General features: G+C 33.1%; 1 protein-coding gene across 2 annotated transcripts in view; it reads left to right on the forward strand.

Annotated features, from left to right (window-relative positions):
• Positions 1 to 22,740, forward strand: part of LOC135847977 (uncharacterized) — a 746,225-nt gene that overhangs the window by 610,576 nt on the left and 112,909 nt on the right. For both annotated transcript variants that reach the window (XM_065367729.1, XM_065367736.1), the window contains one exon: positions 6,580 to 6,867. In XM_065367729.1, coding sequence (XP_065223801.1) covers positions 6,580 to 6,867 — 288 coding nt within the window. The remainder of the gene's footprint in view (positions 1 to 6,579; positions 6,868 to 22,740) is intronic.

The raw sequence follows: 22,740 nt of genomic DNA on the forward strand, positions 1-22,740 counted from the left end.
GTTCACAAATTATTATTATGATAAAATTTCGAATTGGTAAATTCTACGAACGATTGAATTTGTTGAAAGAGTTCTGTGTTTGCGAAAATCACTAATAATTGAATTACTTACTTGGAAAAAAGTTGAATGAAAAGTCTCATAAGTAAATAGCGAAGGTTTTAGTTACGTATGTATACCTACAACAGCTTTGATTTACATTATGAAAACACCGAATTACCTAACTCAATAAAGTAACTCACGCTATCGTACTTTGTTTGCAATCAAGAAATTCATCTGTGCATCTCCAAACCTAAGCCATCTTCACAGACGAAAAATACAGCTCCTAAATATTCTTACCACCAAGCAGAATTAAATTCAATTCTTCAACATTTACATTAGTAATTTTTTCCCATATCTAGTTATAAAATAGAATTCTAAAGCTGTCTTCCATTGCTCTCAATCCTGAGCGTTGGCTTTGGCCACCAGAAAGGGACTGATAAGTACCTAACTTTCGATGCCTCCATTACAAATTTGAAATTACTACCTAGGTACCTACTTCTTAACATGTAAACGTTCACGTCACAATCGGAAAACAATTACTTACTTCTGCACATCCTCGTTGCCATTTCTAACGGCATTCTGTAATTTTTTTCATTACGAAGATTCTGAATTAACTCAATAGTTGTACTTTAATTATACATGTCAAATCTCTAAACCACGAGTGTCTCTTTGCAGCCCAAATGATTCTCACGTATCATTTTGTTTTATGCATGCTTCTGTAAGTGTTACATTTGTATGTGTAGGTAATTTAAAAGTGGAGGTCTGAAAACGTTTTGTTGTGATGAATTATTTCACTTTACAGAAATGAAAGTTAGAACATATCCATTCATTGAAAAAATATTTTTATGTATTTGGAATTAACCGTATGCTTGCACAGAACTATAAAAAAATGCAAACTAATATAAGCTAAAAAAAAAAAAAAAAAAAAAAAAAAAAATGAAAACACAATAAAGTAAAGAGGCAAATTTATAATTGCTCGGGAACAAATTCTTTGAATCGAGGAGCGCGACTACGACGACGACGATGAAAAAAAAACAAACAAACAAACAAATCAGCAAAATATTTAAAATTACATTTAGCACCTGAATTTAGGAATCATTTAAAACTAAGTGTGTAAAAAATATATGTAAACGCAAAGTAACATCAACTACTTACCTATCTATCAAGGCAAATTAACAAAATTAAAATTTTTCAGGTACCTACTTTGAATTTTGGAACAAATTTTTATACATACGTACCTACATATCTGATTTAAATTTGTTCCTAAATTCAGATGATGAATTTAATTTTAAATTTAAATTTGTTGATTTAATATTTAAACTTTTTTTTATTTTGAAAGTTTAAACATTTATTTCCAAATGATTAAGTATAGGTACCTATATATCTGTATTTGTCTTTTCACTCTGAATTGTGTTTTAATTTTTTTAGTTTAAATTAGTTCGCATGTTTCTAATTATCCATAGCATATACCTGATTAATTCCAAATAAAAATATTTTTCAAATAATGGATAGGTATGTTTCAACTTTCATTTCTACAAAATGATATAAATCATTACGAAACAAGCAAGGTCCTTGGAACCTGGCAAAAGGGTTCTCCAATTATCTCAAAAAATAAACAAACCAAACTTGATTTGGAGAAAAATTGACAAAATTTTTATTCAAGTGAAATAAATTCCAAATTGGATTCCATTTTACTTACCTACCTAAACAAACATCTTCGACACTTGAAAAATCAAAATTGATTTCAAGCAAGACGATCATTTTCAAAAAAAAAAAAAAAAAATGGATTTAATTTTAAGTAAAATAAACACCTACCTACAAAACGTTTAAAAAAATTGTATGTCTTTCCTTTATGAAGAATTTTCAGGTTGATCGTCTAAAATGTGCCTATTGTACAGTAGCGTTGAACAGAGTGCTACACTTACCAGGGTTTATCTGACACTTATTTGTATTTGACATCCTAATGATCCTAATAAGTCGATTAGAGACCCAGTTTTCCAATCGTTCACTCAACATTTGGTCAGTTTGATTGAGTCATTCAGGAACAAAATAATAATAATTACAATGATTCATTTGATGAAATTTACGGGTGAGAATTTAAAAAAAATGATTCGTTACGTTGCTGAAATTTTAATTGTCCTTTAGAAATGGATTCAAAATGAGAACAATGAGCAAAAAACAAAACCTTCCTTTCAATCAGCGAATAGCTAAATTGGTTCTTTCACAAAATAATGGTAAAGTGGATTCATTACTTACTCATCATTTTCATTGAAATATTTTTTTTTCAAAGTACCTACTTGACTTGCGTATTTAAATTTTCAGACTATCATGATCGCTCAGAATCGTTCTCGAATGATTCCATTTCATATGAATCAGTCGTTCTCGAACGACCACCAATATTATGGTATTAAAATTTTGGCTTCAATCTTACACAATTTCTAGGAACCTTGAACACAAATAATTTGGATGCCATGGGCAATTTGATTTGAAATGTTCAATGAGAGCGAACATTTGGAGTCGTTCGCGAACGATTCATTTATTCGATTCGTTTGTTGAGCGTCAACTCGAGTGAATTAGTTACTCGGGGTGGCTTTTTCAGTGCTTTATGCAAATAAATGGTGCATCGTGTAGCTTATATAATAAGGCGTTCGTGAACGATTCGCGACGTATAATTCGATTTAGTCTTTCATAAAGGCCTCATTAAAAAGAAAAACGTTTTCACAATGAAATAATATGTTCTAAAAAGCAGTCTTATGAAGTACATCCATCTGTTTGGAACGATTAATTTACTTATCTATTGTTCGTGAACGATTCTCCAATTCTATTTGGTCCTCGTTTAAATAGTTCTGTTCTTTTTTCATCTTTGCAATTACTTTCGAAGCGACCTATATGAGTAGATAGTTTATTGTGTGGCTGAATTCGGCCACATTGAATCTTGTTCAAACATTTGAGTACAATGACTACTGAGATTTGAATTGTTAGTGAAAAACAGACACAAAATGGCGCAATTGACTATACCATGGCGCTATAAACTACATATTATGTAGGTACCCTACCTATAGGTAAGCAAACACCAAACAGACTTTCCTGCAATCAGCGAATAGCTGCAGAGGGCTTGTTTACCTACAGTTAACACTTCACCTGTTTTACAAGAGCTGTTGAAAATCGTGACTATTATTTCTTTGATCATTACCTCAGTCTCATTTTTCAGTTGTGACTACCGAAAAAATCAACCAATCACAAAACTATAAAATCAAATATGGCTACTAAATTTATAAAATACTTTGGAACAAATTTAAAAAAAAATTAAAGTAGGCCTAGGGATGAAAATGTGGAGAAACACAAATCAACGTACATGTTTGAATTTAAAATTACATTCAGCTCCTGAATTTAGGAACAATTACAAAGTAGCATCAACTAAGTATTCTACGTATCAAGGCAAATTAATAAATTTGAAATTTTGCACGTCTTGACTTTTGGAACAAATTTTCAAACTATTTATAAAAAAATACATCCACAATATAATATTTACTTAATTCGTTATATTGATGTATATTTTTTTAACAGTTTGAAAGTTTGTTCCAAAATTCGAGTGCGAAATTATAATTTTGTTAATGTGCCTTGATGTTGCACTGTGCTTTGTACTTTTATTTTTTATAGAAACCTTTCTGATTTACCTAAATCTGAACCTAATTTTAAATTAAAATTTGCTGATTTTCTTTTTTTTTTACTTTTCAGTTTGAAAATTTGTTTCCTATTGACCTTTTTACTTTGAATTGTGTTTTTTTTCTTCATTTTTTTAGTTCAAATTAGTTTGCATGTTTCAAATATTTTTCTATTAATGGACAGGTAGGTATATACGTTTCAACTTTTATTTTTGCAGAATGAATTAATTTATCACGAAACATGCCAGAAGGTTCTCCGATTAGGTATCTCAAAAAATAAACAAAACTTAAGCTAGAGAAAAATTAACAAAATTTATATTAAAAATGAAACAAATTTAAGCTACTGTGTCAATCGCGCTCAAATTTTCACCATAGGTTAAGAACCCTTATGGGAACCTACATAATAAATTTGATCCATATTGGTTCATTAGAAGGGGAGTAACAGCTGGTCAAAGTTGAAATTGCGAAAAATCATTCTGACTTGCTCCGGTGCACCTTAAGTAAATTGAACACGTTTGAACGTTTAAAAAATTGAATAAGCATTTTTTTTTTAATGAAGACTTCTGTTAGATATTCTAAAATTGTACCTATACTTACAGTAGCGTTGAACGAAGTGCATTTCGCAATTTTTGTAGGTAGGTGTAGGTATGTACACAAATTAATTCATCTTTTCTAATTGGAATAATTTCTTTGTTCCATAGAACTAGGTACCTAGGTACATAACTACCTACCGTCGAATTTCCAGGTTATGAAAATTTACTTACAATAGGTATTATAGGAAAATAATAATTTACATAATGTAACTATGGAATTACACTTGGATTCCAGAGTTGTGAGACACTTTGTATTTGACAGGCCAAGTCAAATAGTTGATTAGAGACCCAGTTTTCAAATCGTTCAATCATGATTCGGCCAGTTTGATTGAATCATTCAGGATCAAATTAAAATAATTCATTTTTAATGTAATTTATCTACGGATAAGAATGCAAAAAAATTATTCGTTGCGTTCCTGATATTTGAATTGTTTTTGAAAAATGGATTCAAAATGTGAACGATGAGCTAAAAACAAAAACTTTCTTTCAATCAGCGAATACCTAAATTGGTTCGTTCACAAATAATTGTTACTCTATACACAAAACATTTCTTCTTTCTATATAGTCTTTTAAAGCATTTTCATACCTATTTTGAATTAATTTTAGAAGCTTTATCGTGTGGAGTGATTCAAACGTTCGCGAATGATGAACGTGATTCATTTACTCATCGTTTTCATTGCAATAATTTTTTTTTTTTTTTCAAAATACTTGACTTACGTGTAGGGATTGCTCAGAATCGTTCTCAAATGATTCCATTTTATACGAATCAGTCGTTCTCAAACGACCACCAATATTTTGGTATTAAATGTTTGGCTCCGATTACACGATTTCTAGAAACCTTGAACGCAAATAAATTGGATTTATGCAATTTGATTTGAAATGTTCAATGGGAGCGAAAATTTGGAGTCGTTCGTGAACGATTCTTTCGTTTGTTGAGCGGCAACTCCAGTAAATTAGTTATTCGGGATGGCTTTTTCAGCGAATTATGCAAATAAGTGGTGACTGGTGTATCGTGTAGCTTATTATAAGTCGTTCGTGAACGACTTACGACGTAATTCGATTCAGTCGTTCGTAAAGGCCTTATTAAAAAGAAAAACGTTTTCACAATGAAATAATAATATGTACTTAATATGTTCCAAAGTAGCCTTGTGAAGTACGTCCATCTGTTTGGAACGATTCATTCACTTACCTTTGTTTGTGAACAAATCTCCAAGTTTTTCTATACAAATTTCGACAATTTCGTAGTGATGGCAGAGCCTTTTTTGAGAACTTGATTAAGTAAATAGTTCTTTTTCCATCTTTGCAATTACTTTTCAAACGACCTAAGTTATATGAATGCATAGGTAGGTATTTTACTGTGTGGTTGAATTTGGCCACTTTGATTCAATCTTTTTCAAACATTTGGGTACAATGACTCATTGCTCATCACATACATCTACCTGTGATTTAAATTGTTTGTGGAAAACAGACTCAAAATGGCGCAATTGACTGTGCCAGGGCGCTATATGAACTCATTTAAGCAAACATGACCTTCTTACAATCAACGAATAGCTGATGGTTTAGTTAAATAACTGTTCTTAGTTTTTTTTCAACTCATTTAAATTTTCAAAATGTTGCGACAGCTCAGAACCGTTCACAAATGATCTCATTTCAAATGAATCAGTCGTTCACGAACGACCCCGAGAATGTGTCAATTTGTGACTTCATTCACACAACTCTTTTGGAGGCCCAAACCCAAATGAATCAGTTACAAATTCGAAATATTCGATGAGAATACACTTTTGGATTCGTTCGCGAACGATTCGTGCCGAAATTCGATTCAGTCGTTCATAAATGACTCATTACAAGGGAAAATATTTTCACAATGAACAGCCACGTAAAAAATGTACCTACTTTCAGGAACGATGCATTTCCCAGAAATCTTCGATGAATTTTTGAAGTCGTTCGCGAACGATTCTTAAATTTGGTTTGGTTAGTTTGTTCGCTGACAACTTGAATGAATAGTTCTTTCTGTGCAATTATACCTTCAACTAGGCGGCAGCCACCCAAATAGATGATTATAATAAGTCGTTCGCGAACGATTCGCATCAACATTCAATTCAGTCGTTCATACACATGATTCATTGAAACAGAAACTGTTCTTGTATTGAAATAAAATTGCTCTGAATGAACTTGAATTTTACTGCAATCGTTCGGAAACGATTCATTGTTTCATACCCCAAATTTCTTCAAAGGAAAAATATTTGAGTCACAATTAACAAATCTGTACCCTCCTTTTCCAGATACGGAACCACCCATCACAATCGTTCGCAATCCGTTCGCACACCTGGCAGCAAATCCAACGTTCAAGTAGGAATAAACGGCACATCACGTTACCGACCCAACTACCTATGTCTTCCACAACAAAGAACCAGAGTAGCCAGTATGCCAAATACCGGAGTCGAAGAAGAGTATTACAGACTAAGACAATTTTCAATTAGCGGCAAAGGCATTATCAACCGAGGAGACTCGTTGAAAAGCAGACGATCCAGGAGCAATACCAGCGTCGCATCCAGTAATTCTAGTCATAGGTAAGCTCTCGTTGACTTGTAAATTGCTTCATATAGGTAGATAAAGATACGTATATAGGTGGTACAGAGCACATGCTGGGAAAAAGCATGCCTAAAACGAGTCTTTATCCGTAGCTCTGTGCCAAATCCCCAGATAAAAGGATCAAATAAATTGGAATACTAAAATCGTCGAAATCCTCACGTCGTGAAAGTTTATATCATTTGGGGCATTTATGCCGAAAAACATCGGTTGGCGATGAATTAAAATGCGATCCTCATGTATGCCCCCCCCCCAGGAAAAATACCTCGTATAGCTCCGATATGTTTTTTAAATATAAACGAAAACTATCGAAGGTTGACTTTTTCGCTCTCTCGTCAAAAATCCCATGCAAATTAGTTCTCAATATTCGGTGGAATTAGAAAACGCGAGCTAAGCTACGGCTGGCTCAAATTAATTATTCAACGTTTGAACGCGAAAAGGGCTTTTTAAACTCGTCGTATGTGTGCCAAATGTGTAATTTCGCGGATTATAAGGTGAATGCTATTGAAAAGTCGACGTTTATTGCGGTATTTTTTTTATATATGTACGTTCGTTCGTCGTTCGCCGAAAAATGTATCGTAAAAATTATGTTCTACGAGTACTTTGAACGATCGTATATTCTCTTATATATACGACTATGTTCTATAAGCGTGGATAGATTTACGATGACAATTCGACATCCTTGAATTAAATCATTCTCTGGCAATGACAATGTTGTAAAAAATACCTCCTCTTGACCCAAGCAGATGCAACATTGTAACTTGGAATAATTTTTAGATGGTGGTGAAAACCATCCTTTATAATATACTTACCTACCTATGTACTTGGCATTGTCAGCTTAGGTGTACCTACCTCTGCCTGCATCTAAAAGGGCCTTAAACTCTCGGAAGTGTTTTTAAGTGAGCTGAGGCAATTTTTCGAGTTGAGTGAATCTGTTTCTGAGAAGGTATATTGTGATGATCGATGAAATTGCTTTTAAAATGTATGTGGCATAGGGAATCAGAATAGGGAGATAGGTATAAGTACCTAGTAAAAGGGTGAAAATTTAATACAACAAAACCAGCTAATTAAAGTTTCAACTTTGGGAGCCAAAAAAAGTGATTGCTTCCTTGAAAAGAAGAGATAGAGAGAGAGGAAGAGGAAGGGTGGATTGAAATTATAACATACTCAAAGGCAGTAACATTCTTGCAATCAGCGAATAACCTGCAGCTACTTATCAGTTGTATCAATTTTGGTATCTTCTTTGTCAATTCGTGGTGATCACGTTCCTCAGGATTCTGTTGCTATCTTATCATGCCAAAAGGAACGTTACAACTTTGGGAGCCAAAAAAAGTGATTGCTCCCTTGAAAAGAAGTGATCTGAGAATATATTGACTTCAAATTTTACAAAGATACCGTAATATTAGTAAGCCTAAGCGGTAGCACATAGAATAATAAAATAGGTACATATAAATTAATCCACACCTATGCGCCTTAGGGCGCGAGCGGCGAGGGGCTCTCTATCAGAAGTTATTTCGAATTCAAGGAAAGAAAAAAGTATGTAAACCAAGTACACATAGGCAACGTGAATAGAGTAAATAGACAAGCAAAAAATAAATAAATAAAGCAAAATAGAATACGAAAAAAAGACAAAAAAAGACAAAAAAAGTACAAATACAAATGAATAAGACGTGAATCTACAAACAGCATATAAAACTAGGCAGACAAGAAGAAATTAAATAGTGATCAGAGAAGCAAATCCATGGGATATAGGGGTCAGACCCAAGAAATGATGGAGGGGGGGGGAGGAAAAGGCCTAGGCATCAGCAAGCAAGTGGTCCTTGAGTTTTTTTCGAAATATTTTTAAAGTATTCATTTTTTTAAGTAGTTCTGGTGTTGAATTGTAGATATAGGGGATTTTATACACAGCTTGCATACGAGCCCTCTCAGTCCGAAATTGGGGTACACTAGCCTTACGATCCCCTCTTCTCAGCCCTGCTCGTCTCTGCACTCCAACCTCAAACCAACATCTCCTCTTATGGGCAAAAGATGCTGCAGATACCTTATACAGGTTATCTAGGTCTAATATTTCGAGTTCTTTATAGGCATTATCCGTGTTGTCTCGACGCTCTAACCCAGCCAGATGTCTAATTGCCCAGTTCTGAAGGACTCGAAGTGGTTCCAGATGCTGATTTGCCGCTCCACCCCATACCAGCATGCCAAATCTTAACACTGAATCAAATAGAGCATAATAGATTCGCTTTAGATGGTGCCTGGAAAAGAGGTCTTTTAGGTAAAATAATAACCCATTCAACTTTCTCAACTTTGATTGCAAAAAAAAAACTATGCTCATCCCATAAGAATTTAGAGTCCAGTTTTATTCCCAAATAATTGAATGAGTTTACTTGAGAAAGTGGTGGGCATTGGCAGTCCAGCTTACAGTCTGTTCTCTCATGTAGGAAGCAGGAATTCTCCAAACTTGGGACGTTTCGAAAACCAAAAGGCATTATATGAGACTTTTTAATGTTAGGGGTCAGCCCATGAGCTGTAAGCCATCCTTTCAAGAGTTTCAAGTCTGAGTTGATATTTTTTATCAAATTATTCAACCCATAGGCACTGTAAACAATGGCCAAGTCATCCGCAAAAGCATATAAGGACCCAAGTAGCCCTAACCCAAAAATATCATTTATATAAATTAAAAAAAGCAATGGCCCCAAAATACTACCCTGAGGTACTCCCGAGTTGATGGCCAAAAATTCACTCAAAAATTCACCCAATTTTACTGCCTGTTTTCTACCCTCCAAGTAAGATTTCAGCCAGTTACTAAATATCCCCCTGAATCCCGCATTCCATAGTTTATCTAGAAGAACAGAATGATTCACTGTGTCAAAAGCCTTTTTTAGGTCAAGATATACAACCGCTACCTCCTTGCCTTCCTCCAGACGATGTATTATCTCAGAGGTTTGACTAAAAAGAGCGTCATCAACACTTGTTCTAGGGAGAAACCCAAATTGTCTATTATCAAAAAAATTGAATTTCTGAAGAAAGTTGAGCATCCTTTTTTAAATTAATTTTTCATAAACTTTTGAGATAACAGATAACAGTGATATTGGTCGATAATTGCTCATTAATTTTTGGTTTCCTTCCTTAAAAATTGGAACAACCACTGAGCTTTTAAACACTCTAGGAAACACTCCAGTTTGGAGGGATTTATTGAACAAGACTGTAAGAGGGGAGGCCAGAACATCAGCATTTTCACGGAGGACTATCATGCCAAAAGGAACGTTACAACTTTGGGAGCCAAAAAAAGTGATTGCTCCCTTGAAAAGAAGAGATAGAGAAAGGGGAAGAGGAAGGGTTGATTGAAATTATAACATATTCAAAGGCAGTAACATTCTTGCAATCAGCGAATAACCTGCAGCTACTTATCAGTTATGTTGGTATCTTCTGTTGCCAATTCGCGGTGATCACGTTCCTCAGGATTCTGTTGCTATCTTATCATGCCAATAGGAATTTAAGAGGCCCGCTCCCCAGTGTTCTTGTTGAGTTTCTTCTCGTAACAATTTCTCATCTTTCATTCATATAGGAATAGTATAGGAATCTGAGAATAGAGCTTAAGCAATTGGTAGCCAATCAGTGAACAGTATTTTGGAGAGACCAATCTGTGATTAGTGTTTATCATTGCCAGTTCAGAGATTTCATAGTACTTTGGAATTAGATTAATAATAGGTAATATTAGGTAAGTATGTTTTTATTATTTATTTTAATGATATTTTTTCATCAATAATTATTCATTCAACATGTTTTATGTCGAATACCGAATAGGTTTTTCATTATTAAATAACTTGAAAGTTGAAAAATATAAAATGTACCCAAATAGAAATATCTGCATTTGAAAAGTAGGTACCTATTAAAAAAAGGTGATTTTGAAATTTGTTAATTAATGTAAAATATAAAAGCTAAAAGCTGAAAGCAAAGCTGAGGAAGTTTGGGAGTTTTGATTTGAAATCTAAAAGCTTAAAGCTAGCCAAAGCTACGAGTACATGATTGAAAAACTAAATAAAAGCTAGCCAAAAGCTTTATTTATCCAGCTTTTTTAAAGGTTTTTTGCAAATTCATCTCTGTAAATCTCTTGATTCTTGCTTTTGGCTGTAGGTTAGGTACCTAACTGTAATCATGCAAATTTGTGAAAAAAAAAAAATAATAAAATAAAAAGCAACTAACAGAAAGCAAAAACCCTTTTGCAATCAGCGAACAGCTGCAGATGGCTTGTTTCAGTTGTTTCTCTTATTGCTTACTTTTCAGGATCCTATTTTTTTTCTTTTGATAAGGAAGCTTTATTGCGAGCTTGTGGTGGTTCTGATTCTAGAGTTTTTGTTTAATAACTCAAAAGTTCTCAATTGGAATTATTGAAAACTTGCACTTGGCATTGAAAATATGTATGGCGAATGCTGAGAAATTGCAGTATGAGATAGAGATAGGACTTGTAACGATTTTTTATTTGATTCTATAACCAATAGGAAAAATGTTGGAGAAAAAAGTTCGAAGAATTTTGGCAAATTCAATAAAGACCTTTTGATTTTGAGTTGAGTCATCCAGAAACAATGTTAGCCGAGAGGAGGGGGCTGGAACGAGAGATATGTGGCCTCAAAGAGAACTGCAGTTTTGAATAAGAAATCGTGTGTTTTTCGTCCTAACCCCAACACAATCTATTTTAGGAAACATTGTCCTGTTCTAAAAGATACTATTTGGGATTCTGCGTCGATCTAGTCCATTTCTATGAAAATTCATGATCATTTTGTGGGTTCCACTGAATGTTTGAAAGTTTGCAAATTGTTTATTTTTGGGTACTTGAATTCGTGTTTTGAATTTGTTTTTTCTGAAATATTTCGCATTTATTAATATCGAAAAATATTATTTCTAAAATTGGAGAAATATTTGGGGAGCAGGTTTTTTGTAATAAGGTATAATTTCCAGTTTTAAAAAAATCAAGAAACTTAGCTAAAATCTCAATCACTTATTTGGAGAAATAAACACCAAAAAAATTGGCTCCACTGTATTCCAAAATATTTATCCAGTTTCAAAAATTGTATTTTTTTATATAGGTAAGTATCTATACTTAACCGAAAATTTACGATTTGCATAGTTTTAAACACTCATTACAACTTTTGATGACCTTTGATTTACATGCCAGTGCTCTAAGTCGACATAGAATCTGAAGTAAGTAGATATAGGTACATAAATATTACTTTTCGGAACTAGACAATTTTTTCTAAAACCAGTTTGTGTTTGGGCTACAGCCAAAAAAAAACTCTCGAAAATGCTTCTTCTTTGAGGACCCATATCATCCCTCAAGAGGTACCTCCAGAGCTAAAATTTCATCGAAGTGACTTTGAACTCAAAATGAAAGACTTCGTGGAATTTTGTCAAAATATCTCCTTTACATTTCATCTGTAATCCCCCCTCCCCCTACCAAACATAATCATCAATAACGAGAGATGAATTTCAATCGGTTATGGTTCAAAAATAATCAAAAAATTCAATTTTTTCGATTCTTTTGGTTTTTTAAATGGAATTTTTGCCAAGTTTTGAAAAGTTTTGGATTCAAAATCACTATTTTTTTCATATTATTTTGATATCGAAAATATGATTTCAAGTTCAATTATTCGTAGATGTTTAAGCGTTTGATTTCAATATTTTTTCAATTGAAAAAAAGTATTGTAATTTACCAGTTCTTTGGTTTCCTTGTTAAATTATTCGCGAAAAGATGATAAACCAATAATCACAACCATAACGAAGGAAACCAGTTGGAGTTCAGTCCATGGGGCAGAACCAAATCGAGCATTTGCCAGTAACCAAATTGAAAATATATAGAAAATAATTGAATGCACCATAAATTCTATGAAAATATTTGTCAAGATGTCAAATAACTCAAATACGGATAAGTATACCTAATTCAAAATGAACTCGAAAATTCCTAGAAACTGTTCAAAGCAGTGAAAATCTCTAATATTGGTTAAAAAATGTGTTAAAAACGCTATTAACTTTTATCAAACAGAATTTATTGGAATTTTGAAAGGATTGATCAAAATTGCCTAAATATTTATCTTTTTTTCCCCCAATTGTGTAAAGTAATGTACTGAACCTAAATGAATATCACTGCTTACTTACTATGATTTTTCCATTATTTGAACAACTTACCAAGAACCAAGTAGGTATTGATACTAGGTTTTCTTTTCATATTGAAAATATGATTTAGTTCAAGTAAATGTTTAAATGTTTAATTGCAATATTTTTTCAATTGAAAAAAAGTGTTACAGTTTGCCTATTCTATTGTTTTCTTGTGAAATTATGTACTCGCGAAAAAAATGAAAAACCAATACCTAATCACAACCAATCAACCAATGAAACCAAATGAAGTTCAGTCGATGGGACAAAAACCAAATTGAGCATTGTCATTAACCAAATTGAAAATGTTTAAAAGAGAATTGAATGCACCATAAATTCCATAAAAATATTAGTCTAAATGTCAAATAATTCAAAATGAACTGAAAAATTCTTAAAAACTTTTCAAAGCAGTGAAAATCTCAAATATTGGTCAAAAAATTTATAAAAACTCTATAAAATTATATCAAACAGAATTTATAACATTAGGTACCTTAGAATTGAAGATGAAAAGTTGAAATTTCAGGATGCCTAAAAATTGTCCAAAACATGAAAAAAATTACCCATACATATAAATACTAAATTGGTAAAACGATTTGTTAAGGTTAAAAAAACCTAAACTGCTTGGAATTTTGAAAAGGTTAGGTAATCAAAATTGCCTAAATATTTATCTTCTTTTTTCGCAATTGTGTAAAGTAACATACTGAACCTACGTATATTTAAATGAATATCTTAACTTACTTATTTGAGTTTTCCATTACTCGAATAATTTCTTATGACTCATCCTTGATTTCAATGCGTTGTTTTCACAGGTCGAATTTGCAATTTTCTTCAGAAAACTCTTGTTCGTGACAGGTTTCATATATACCTTGACTTTTTTTTCTCATTTTGCCTATCTCACATATAAGTTGTTAACAACTTTTAAAAATCCTTCAAAATAGGCTTACAAAGTGATAAAAATTGCATGAAAAATTGCAAATTGGTGCCTATCTATGTCTTGAAAAAGCAATTTCCCAATTTTTCATAAAAATATTGGTCAATTTCTTCAAGTCGGTACCTATTCATCTCAAAAAGGTTTCGAAATAGTAAAGTAACTTGTGAGCAAAATGTTAGAACTGACCAAACATCTATAAATAAATAAATAAATATAGAGCGTACAAAAGTACCTACACCATTAGAACAAATTTTTAAGGAACTGAATTTCATTTAAAATTTTTTGGAGAATTTTTTAATTTCAGATTTGATTTATTTTCAATGAAAAAAAAAAAAATAGTTAAATTAGATTGAAGTGAGATAGGAATTATTAAACGTTGATTTGTACCTACTCCATTTTCAACCATCTAAATCGATTGGTGAAGGTTTCGAGTCGTTCTAGAGCCTCAAGCAGATTTTTTAAATTTTCAGTTCTTGGACCATAAATGCCTATCTTTTCATTGAAATCTGGGTTCAGACCAGTGTAAAAGGACATTGATTTTTGGCCTAAATTAATCGAAGAGACCACAAAGAGGCTTATAATTTTGACTTGTAAGTAGTGCTCAACTCCACTTTCACCCTGTTTATAGGGAGGGATTTTTTTTTAAACTGGAAAAGCTGAAAGTCTGCTGGAGCCTTGAGAACGGCTTGAAAATGCCACCAGTTGATTTGGATGGTCGAAAATTGGGTGCAGGTGAACGAAATTTCAGGTTTATCAATTTGGGTTTTTTCATCATAAAAAATGAACTGAAGCTAGAAAATTTGCCGAAAGTTGAAAAATGAAATTCAACACTGAAATTTTTTTGATCCTTCTTTGTCTGGTCAACAAATTTTTTGGTCAGTCTAGTTACTTGGAGAGTTTTTGTGATACCTGTTTGATGTCTTTTACCTCTTAATTACTTTATTCATACTTTTACCTAATGGATAATTTAAACTTTTTCTTTTACATTTTGAACACTTTTAGCTCATTATAGAAATACTCAAAAGTTGCTTAGCATTCTAAAAAAATGAATGCTTACTTACTCCATTAAAAATTGAGCTAACTTACTCAATTTAATTTATCTGATTGTAGTCTTTCATATTTATACCTATGTATACTTACCACTTGATAAGATCAAACACCCCCCTCCAATAAATTGATTTTCTCTTCCCGGCCATACCGATGATCTCTGTTACCACTTCTCTGGAATCGAGACCTCTACATATAAATTTAATACAACTCTTTTTGCAAATACTTTTGATCCTCTAAACACTTCAAACGATCCGGAAAGTAAAAAGAAATCACCAACAGGGACAAAAAGTCAAAAGACGTGAAATATAAGTTAACGTTCGAGAGTATATACGATAGAAGAGCGACGGTAGCTGGCTTTACAAAATTAATAGCGAGGATTAAAGAGTGTAACGTAATCGGCCATAAAATATGCTTGAGAACCGTCGAGGTATAAATTTACATTAAAATAAGGTACTAAATCCTTCTGAGTTTTGGTTTAGTTTGAATATGAGCTGTTTTTCTTCATCCCTTCTCGCGTGTGGATTTTTTTACGCCACAGCAAAAGGGTAAAGGGAACCGACGTTAAAAAGCTGCGACGAAAATTTCCATACAACTGTGTTACGACAATAATTTTATCTAAAGTTTGTACAGTGAAACTGATTCGTTACCGTATTTCTCGTTTTGCCAAAAAAAGGTGGAAAAAATTGGGGAAAATTTAATAAGCTCAATTTCGCGTTGAATTATCACCTGTGCTCGCGGAGACATATGGCAAAAAATTTCTCAGCCGAAAATGATTAACAATATGGACGAATGCCAAAATATGTTACGCTTGCTTAAAAGTGTATAAAAATTCCTAACTACACGCGATTACATCTAATGTACGCGTCATTACGAGGTAATTCATTTTTTTCAATTAAATTTACATTTTTTTTCACTCGTGATGTTGTGTCATTTATGCCTATATAATTTCGTTGTAATGTGGGTAATGGGTAATTCTTATTTTGTGGTTGATTAAGTCATTGTTCTGGGAAAAATAATACCCTACAGCAAGTACAGCTAGCTGATGGCACTATGGGCAATTGGGCACGAATTTTCGCTCATATTTTTATGCTAAAACTATGCCCAGGTTGGCCTTTGGCTCTCGTTTTTTGGAATTTCATTCAAATATTAGAATTTACTTATTTATCTCACTCAGTGATTAGAAATTTCATGCTTTAAAATTTTGATTATCGTCTTATACATGTAGTTGAGACCTTTTGCCCTCAAAAACAATAAAAACAAAAAACAAGATTTTACAGCATACAATCTTTCATTTGTACCAACTACGAGTACTTAAGGTGATAATTGATTCTATTCTGAGGAGCTTTGCTTTGTTCTTGAAATAGTTTAAGCTAAATTAAGAAGTACATTTATTGGATGGCCTCTTAAAACTTTGTAACTTTTTTCTGAATAGGCTGTTTTGTTTGATCTGCAATAAATATCTTTACTTACTTTCTATAGTATTGAAGCATATATTTACAATATATCGGACTGAAAAACAAATAATAGGCTAAGCCCGAATTTGTTAAAAATTTTATGTTTGACGGTTTGCTTCTGTTTAATTTTTTGGCTGGATTCTTGCTTTTTTTCAAGAATCAATTCATTAAACTGAAGAGAGCGTATTTTTTGTAAAAAATCGATTTCTGGTGAAAACCAAGAATCTTAAATACCAAAATAATTTACAGAAACAAAAGTGTGGTGTGCAAAATTTCCCACCTGCGGATGTGCAGTATGATTGTTTTTTTTCTGAACGACTTTGTGCTTGGAATAATTCAAGCAAAGATTTTGTTAGCATTATTTTAATTGAATGATTTGAGCCACACCGCGCCTGTCTGATCCAAAATAAATGTGAAAACCCAGAATCTCATCGAAATGATTAGAAAGGAACAAAAATTATAGAGATGTGCAAAATTTTGCTTACCTATTTAATGATTTTCTTTGTGTTTTTTGGAATTTTTTACAACTTTGTAATTTGATATTACCCTTAGATTTATTTTCTATTCATCATTTTTTTGCTATTGTTTACTGTCAGTGTAATTTTCTGAACCTAAATGAATATCACTACTTACTTACTGTGATTTTTCCATTGCTTAGACAATTTGTGATTTTAGGTTCTGCTTGTCTTGCTTACCTGAATACTCACTTCTGAAGCGTTTCTGATGTGCTCTCTTCACGATTCGCAATTGGAGTGTTGAATTTACCTCCACTGTCTATAGTTGAATTATTTCTATGATAAGGACAATTTGATCTCTGTACGAAATCATCATACTAGTTTTAAAAGCTTGAATGTATCTCCAATTCTGAGATCAACCTCGTGTAAACCATTTGTTTTTGACTGTAGCGCTCCCTATCAAACTTGAATGCTCAACTAAAAGACAGATAACAGAAGGTGACATTCTCTCTTCTCTCATATCTACCTTTTAGTTGAGCATTCAAATCTGAAAGGGAGTGCTACAGTCAAAAAAGAACAGTTTACAAGGTTTGATTTCAGAATTGGCGATATGAGCTTTTACAACTAGGATGACAAAAATGTTTCTTCATGTCCTCAACCGAGTCAAGGAAACACTGGCCAAACTATGAAGATTCCATTCACAACTATTCGTGAAATAATATTTTGTTCATTTCACAAATAGTCATAAAGGAAATCTTCAGGTTTGGCAGGTGTTTCCTAGTGTAGACTTTACTGAGGACATTGAGAAATATTCAGTGATGGAGGTCAACCTGTGCTTGCCAAAAAATTTTCTACTACACAGAATTTTGGTTCAAAAAACTAGACTTCACAGCAAAGACAAAAAATGATTTTAATCTTCGAGTTGTGTAGTGTTATATGTATTTGAGTATGGCTGCTTCAATATTGTTACCAGAATTCAGCTCTTTTTTTTTGCAAATTTTTTAATGATCCTGACAGCTTTTTCAGGCATCTGATCTGAAACCAGGTACTGGTACACTGGGCTGGTGTAGGTTACATATTAAAATTCCATTCATTGGCAAAACAATGAAATTTAGTACTACTAAAAGGAAGGTTATCACTTACAATTTCTTTGAACATATTCCAAAACAATCACTGATGATTGTCGTTGCCATCTTGATTTCTTTGCACATATTCCAAAACAATTACTGAAAAGTGTTCAGTAGCTGATGCAGCTCAATCCATTGCTGGTGTATGTTATGTTTTAAAATTCAATTCATATGCAAAACAATGAAATTTGGTGCTACTAAAAGGAAGGTTATCACTTACAATTTCTTTGGACATATTCCAAAACAATTATTGATGCTTGTTCCATTGACTGTGATGTTTAACAGTAACAGTGTTGATAATGCTAACTGCAAATTTTGGTGATGGATGGGTCACCAGAGCAGATGCCATGGAGTCAATATTTGTGTAAGGTGGAGTAGAAGGAGCCATGAGCCAGAGAGCAATTGTCAACTGAGTGGACTGACTCCATTCGCAAAGCAACTGGCCGCAGCTTTACTGAATGCGTGAGAAGCTCACAGTACAGTGAGCAGTGGCGCTCACTTACCTGCTGTATGCTCTTTACCCAACTTTTCCAAGTGGTTAATCAAAGGTCTTTTATGCAGGATAAGTCTTTCTTTAGAGGTTCTTACGTGTGTATTTCTCACATATCTGACAACACAATATGATAAAATTAGCGATACTGTGATTCATACTCATAATAAAAATACTGAGGCAATACATTACACGCAATTTTATTGATAACACATAGACGTATGACCGAACGTTTCAGCAAAACTTGTTGCCTTCTTCAGCGGTAACACGATACTAAAATACACAACGAAAAGCGAAATACAAAGTCGAGAATAGATAAGAGTAGGTAGGTCGAAGATGCAACAATGGACCAAGAGAGAAACATACAAGCATAGAAACTAACTTATTACTAGACGATAAATCTCGTTGAAACTCGCTAAATCTGTCCTAAAATTTATAGCATTATCGCATTGGTTAATTAAAATGCATTCGAGAATGCGTCTTTTTAATACATTCTTTTCAAAAGTCAAAATTTTGACGTTTTCAAAATCGAAAGAATGACCAGTGTTTTTAGCATGTTGAGACAGGGCAGTGGTCGTTTTTGAGGTACGAACATCATATTGGTGCCTATGTAATAATTGTGATGGTGTCTACATAGGTGAAACGGGTACCTACCTAGCAAATCGTTTGTATAGGCACCAATATGATGTTCGTACCTCAAAAACGACCACTGCCCTGTCTCAACATGCTAAAAACACTGGTCATTCTTTCGATTTTGAAAACGTCAAAATTTTGACTTTTGAAAAGAATGTATTAAAAAGACGCATTCTCGAATGCATTTTAATTAACCAATGCGATAATGCTATAAATTTTAGGACAGATTTAGCGAGTTTCAACGAGATTTATCGTCTAGTAATAAGTTAGTTTCTATGCTTGTATGTTTCTCTCTTGGTCCATTGTTGCATCTTCGACCTACCTACTCTTATCTATTCTCGACTTTGTATTTCGCTTTTCGTTGTGTATTTTAGTATCGTGTTACCGCTGAAGAAGGCAACAAGTTTTGCTGAAACGTTCGGTCATACGTCTATGTGTTATCAATAAAATTGCGTGTAATGTATTGCCTCAGTATTTTTATTAAAACTCAAAAAACACGCGTTACAATTCCAGTTCTTTCATACTCATAATGCTAGAAGCAAACTGATCTATGTAGTTCTCATTTTTGGTTTTTTCTATACCCAAAGTTTGATTTAGGTATTAATTTACCAAGAAGTAGTTCACGTAAAAAACGCCATCCTCTTCAAAAATATGTAGAATTTGACATCTTCATTGAGATTTATTCATTGAGACTAGCCATATTTAATAAGCTGACATTATTTCGCTGAGAATCAGATCTTCAGAAGTTCCTTCTTTAAAACTAAACTTTATTCTGAACATTCTAGCATAAGTAACATAAGAGCAAAGTACGCTCCATGAAAATTGCAGGCACTCTAAATCCAAACATGGTTTAAGAAAATTCTACTCTTACAAAAAGGCATTACTTGCATTGAAAGGTTTTTTGTAGAATAACCAAGTGGTAGACAACATTTCTGCAGTAACTTACATCTCCATCAAACATTGGTAAAATTCATCCCATTCTAATCATAGCATCACGTTCAAGGTTGGTGAGTTTCGCAATAGGCACCTCCATAGCTCTAGAATCAGCTGAGGTTTTTTATTTCTGTCAGCTCCGCTCAATATGGCAGCATTCAGTTGTTCTAATCTCATGCAATAAGTTAGAATGCATCTTTCTTACTAGGGAACCTCTTGAAGTATCCCCAAGAGATTTGGATAAAAAGTAGTCTCAGTGGCAGTAGCCCTTATCCCAAGTACCACATCAATAACGTTTTTGTTGTTTTTGAGTTGGCTCCAATTTTGACTTGCGCACTTGACCAGGGAGCATGTTTCATTTTCTTTTTCAGCTAAATATTTCATTTTAGATTTTTCAACAATTATTCAAATTCTTCATTTTTGATGAAACAAACTTACCAAGGGAGCTAAGCTCAATACTAGCAGCAAAAATTTTAATGGTGTGGTAGTTACTTGAACCAAGGCTGGGCTATAGCTGAGGCCACTTTTCATTCAAATCCCTGGGAGACGTTTCATGAGATATCTTAGTTAGTTCACATTTTCCTTTAAAACTTGCACTAGTGAAGCCTGGGCTCTACCACTACCTATTTCAATTTGTGCCATGCTTACAATGCGAGCAAAGTCTTTTATTGGTTCATTCAATTGTGTGAATAACATTGCATCAAGTCAGATCATTTTGCATCAATTAAGACCATAGTCGGTTAAGGTGAGTGAATCAGCCTGCGCTGGGACTTTGAAATTAACTATTGGAAGTTGGTCCTAGGGTTGGCAACTTCCATGACAAAATTTTCAGATTATTTCACTCCTAACTTCTGCAAAAGACGTGAAATGGCATTTCTGTTCAAATTTTGATTTTTGGATTTTTCACAACAATTTCTTTAAACTTTCAGGGATAGATTTAGCAAGGGTCATTTATAAAATTAAGAATTTTTTTTTCAAATATCTTCATAATAAAACGCGCAATTTTTGTTTTTCAATGGCTATTTGATAACTTTCTTCAATGGTGCAGTCACTATAAAAAAGTATGTACTTACTCACTTATTATTTACAAAATATCATTTCACAAAGTCATAAAGGAAATCTTCAGGTTTGGCAAGTGTTTCCTAGTGTAGACTTTACTGAGGACATTGAGAAACATTTAGTGATAGAGGTCAACCTGTGCTTGCCAAAAAATTTTTTACTACACAGAATTTTGGTTCAAAGAACTAGACTTCACAGCAAATTAGACAAAAAATGATTTTAATCTAGAGTTGTGTAGTGTTATATGTATTTGAGTATGGCTGCTTCAATATTGTTACCAGAATTCAGCTCTTTTTTTTGCAAATTTTTTAATGATACTGACAGCTTTTTCAGGCATCTGATCTGAAACTAGGTAGGTACACTGGGCTGGATGGTTACATATTAAAATTCCATTCATTCGCAAAACAATGAAATTTGGTACTACTAAAAGAAAGGTTACCACTTACAATTTCTTTGGACATATTCCAAAACAATTACTAGTAGGTTACGTTTTAAAATTCCATTCATATGCAAAACAATGAAATTTGGTACTACTATTGTTACCAGAATTCAGCGCTTTTTTTTGCTCATATTTTAATGATACTGACAGCTTTTTCAGGCATCTGATCTGAAACCAGGTACTTTGGGCTGGTGTAGACTATACATATTAAAATTCCATTCATTTGCAAAGCAATGAAATTTTGTACTACTAAAAGGAAGGTTATCACTTACAATTTCTTTGAACATATTCCAAAACAATCACTGATGATTGTCGTTGCCATCTTGATTTCTTTGCACATATTCCAAAACAATTACTGAAGAGTGTTCAGTAGCTGATGCAGCTCAATCCATTGCTGGTGTATGTTATGTTTTAAAATTCAATTCATATGCAAAACAATGAAATTTGGTACTACTAAAAGGAAGGTTATCACTTACAATTTCTTTGGACATATTCCAAAACAAATTACTGAAATTACTGATGTTTGTTCTGTAGCTGATGCAGCTCAATCCATTGGCAGTAATGTTGTACAGTAGTGATGATAATGTACAGGCCTACAGGGTGCCCAGAAATATCGTGAACCCCTAAAAAAGTTTTCTGCTAAATATTTCGGTTAGTCACAGTGAATGATAATAATGATAGCACATGATTGGTTGTTGGACTGAAGAGATAACATTCCACCAATCATATGCATATATTTCACATTGCCCCAACCTATATTTTTAATGAAAAACTTTCTTTGATGTATTTTTTTGGAAATTTTTTATATACCTAAGTGGGGGGCGGACCTTCAAAAATGCAAAAACGGATTTATTCACTATTTTTCCATTTACATACTTAGCTTACCTTTATAGCATTGAAATATTAACACAAACAGGTATCTCATTTTATCGCACCTTCATTTTGTAGAATCGGCAAATTAATTCACACCTCTGCATATTGAGTTACTGTAGGTGGACCACCGTATGTATTTCAGCAGGAGAATTATTCTATACAGCAAATAGAACACCCTGTATAATGTAATATAGGCAATCAAATGAGGTAACTCGGAGGGCAATAACATATGTTTTCAACTCATTAATAAATACCATTTACAA

Source organism: Planococcus citri, chromosome 1 (assembly GCF_950023065.1).
Source record: "Planococcus citri chromosome 1, ihPlaCitr1.1, whole genome shotgun sequence".
In the NCBI taxonomy this organism is placed as follows: Eukaryota; Metazoa; Arthropoda; class Insecta; order Hemiptera; family Pseudococcidae; genus Planococcus; species Planococcus citri.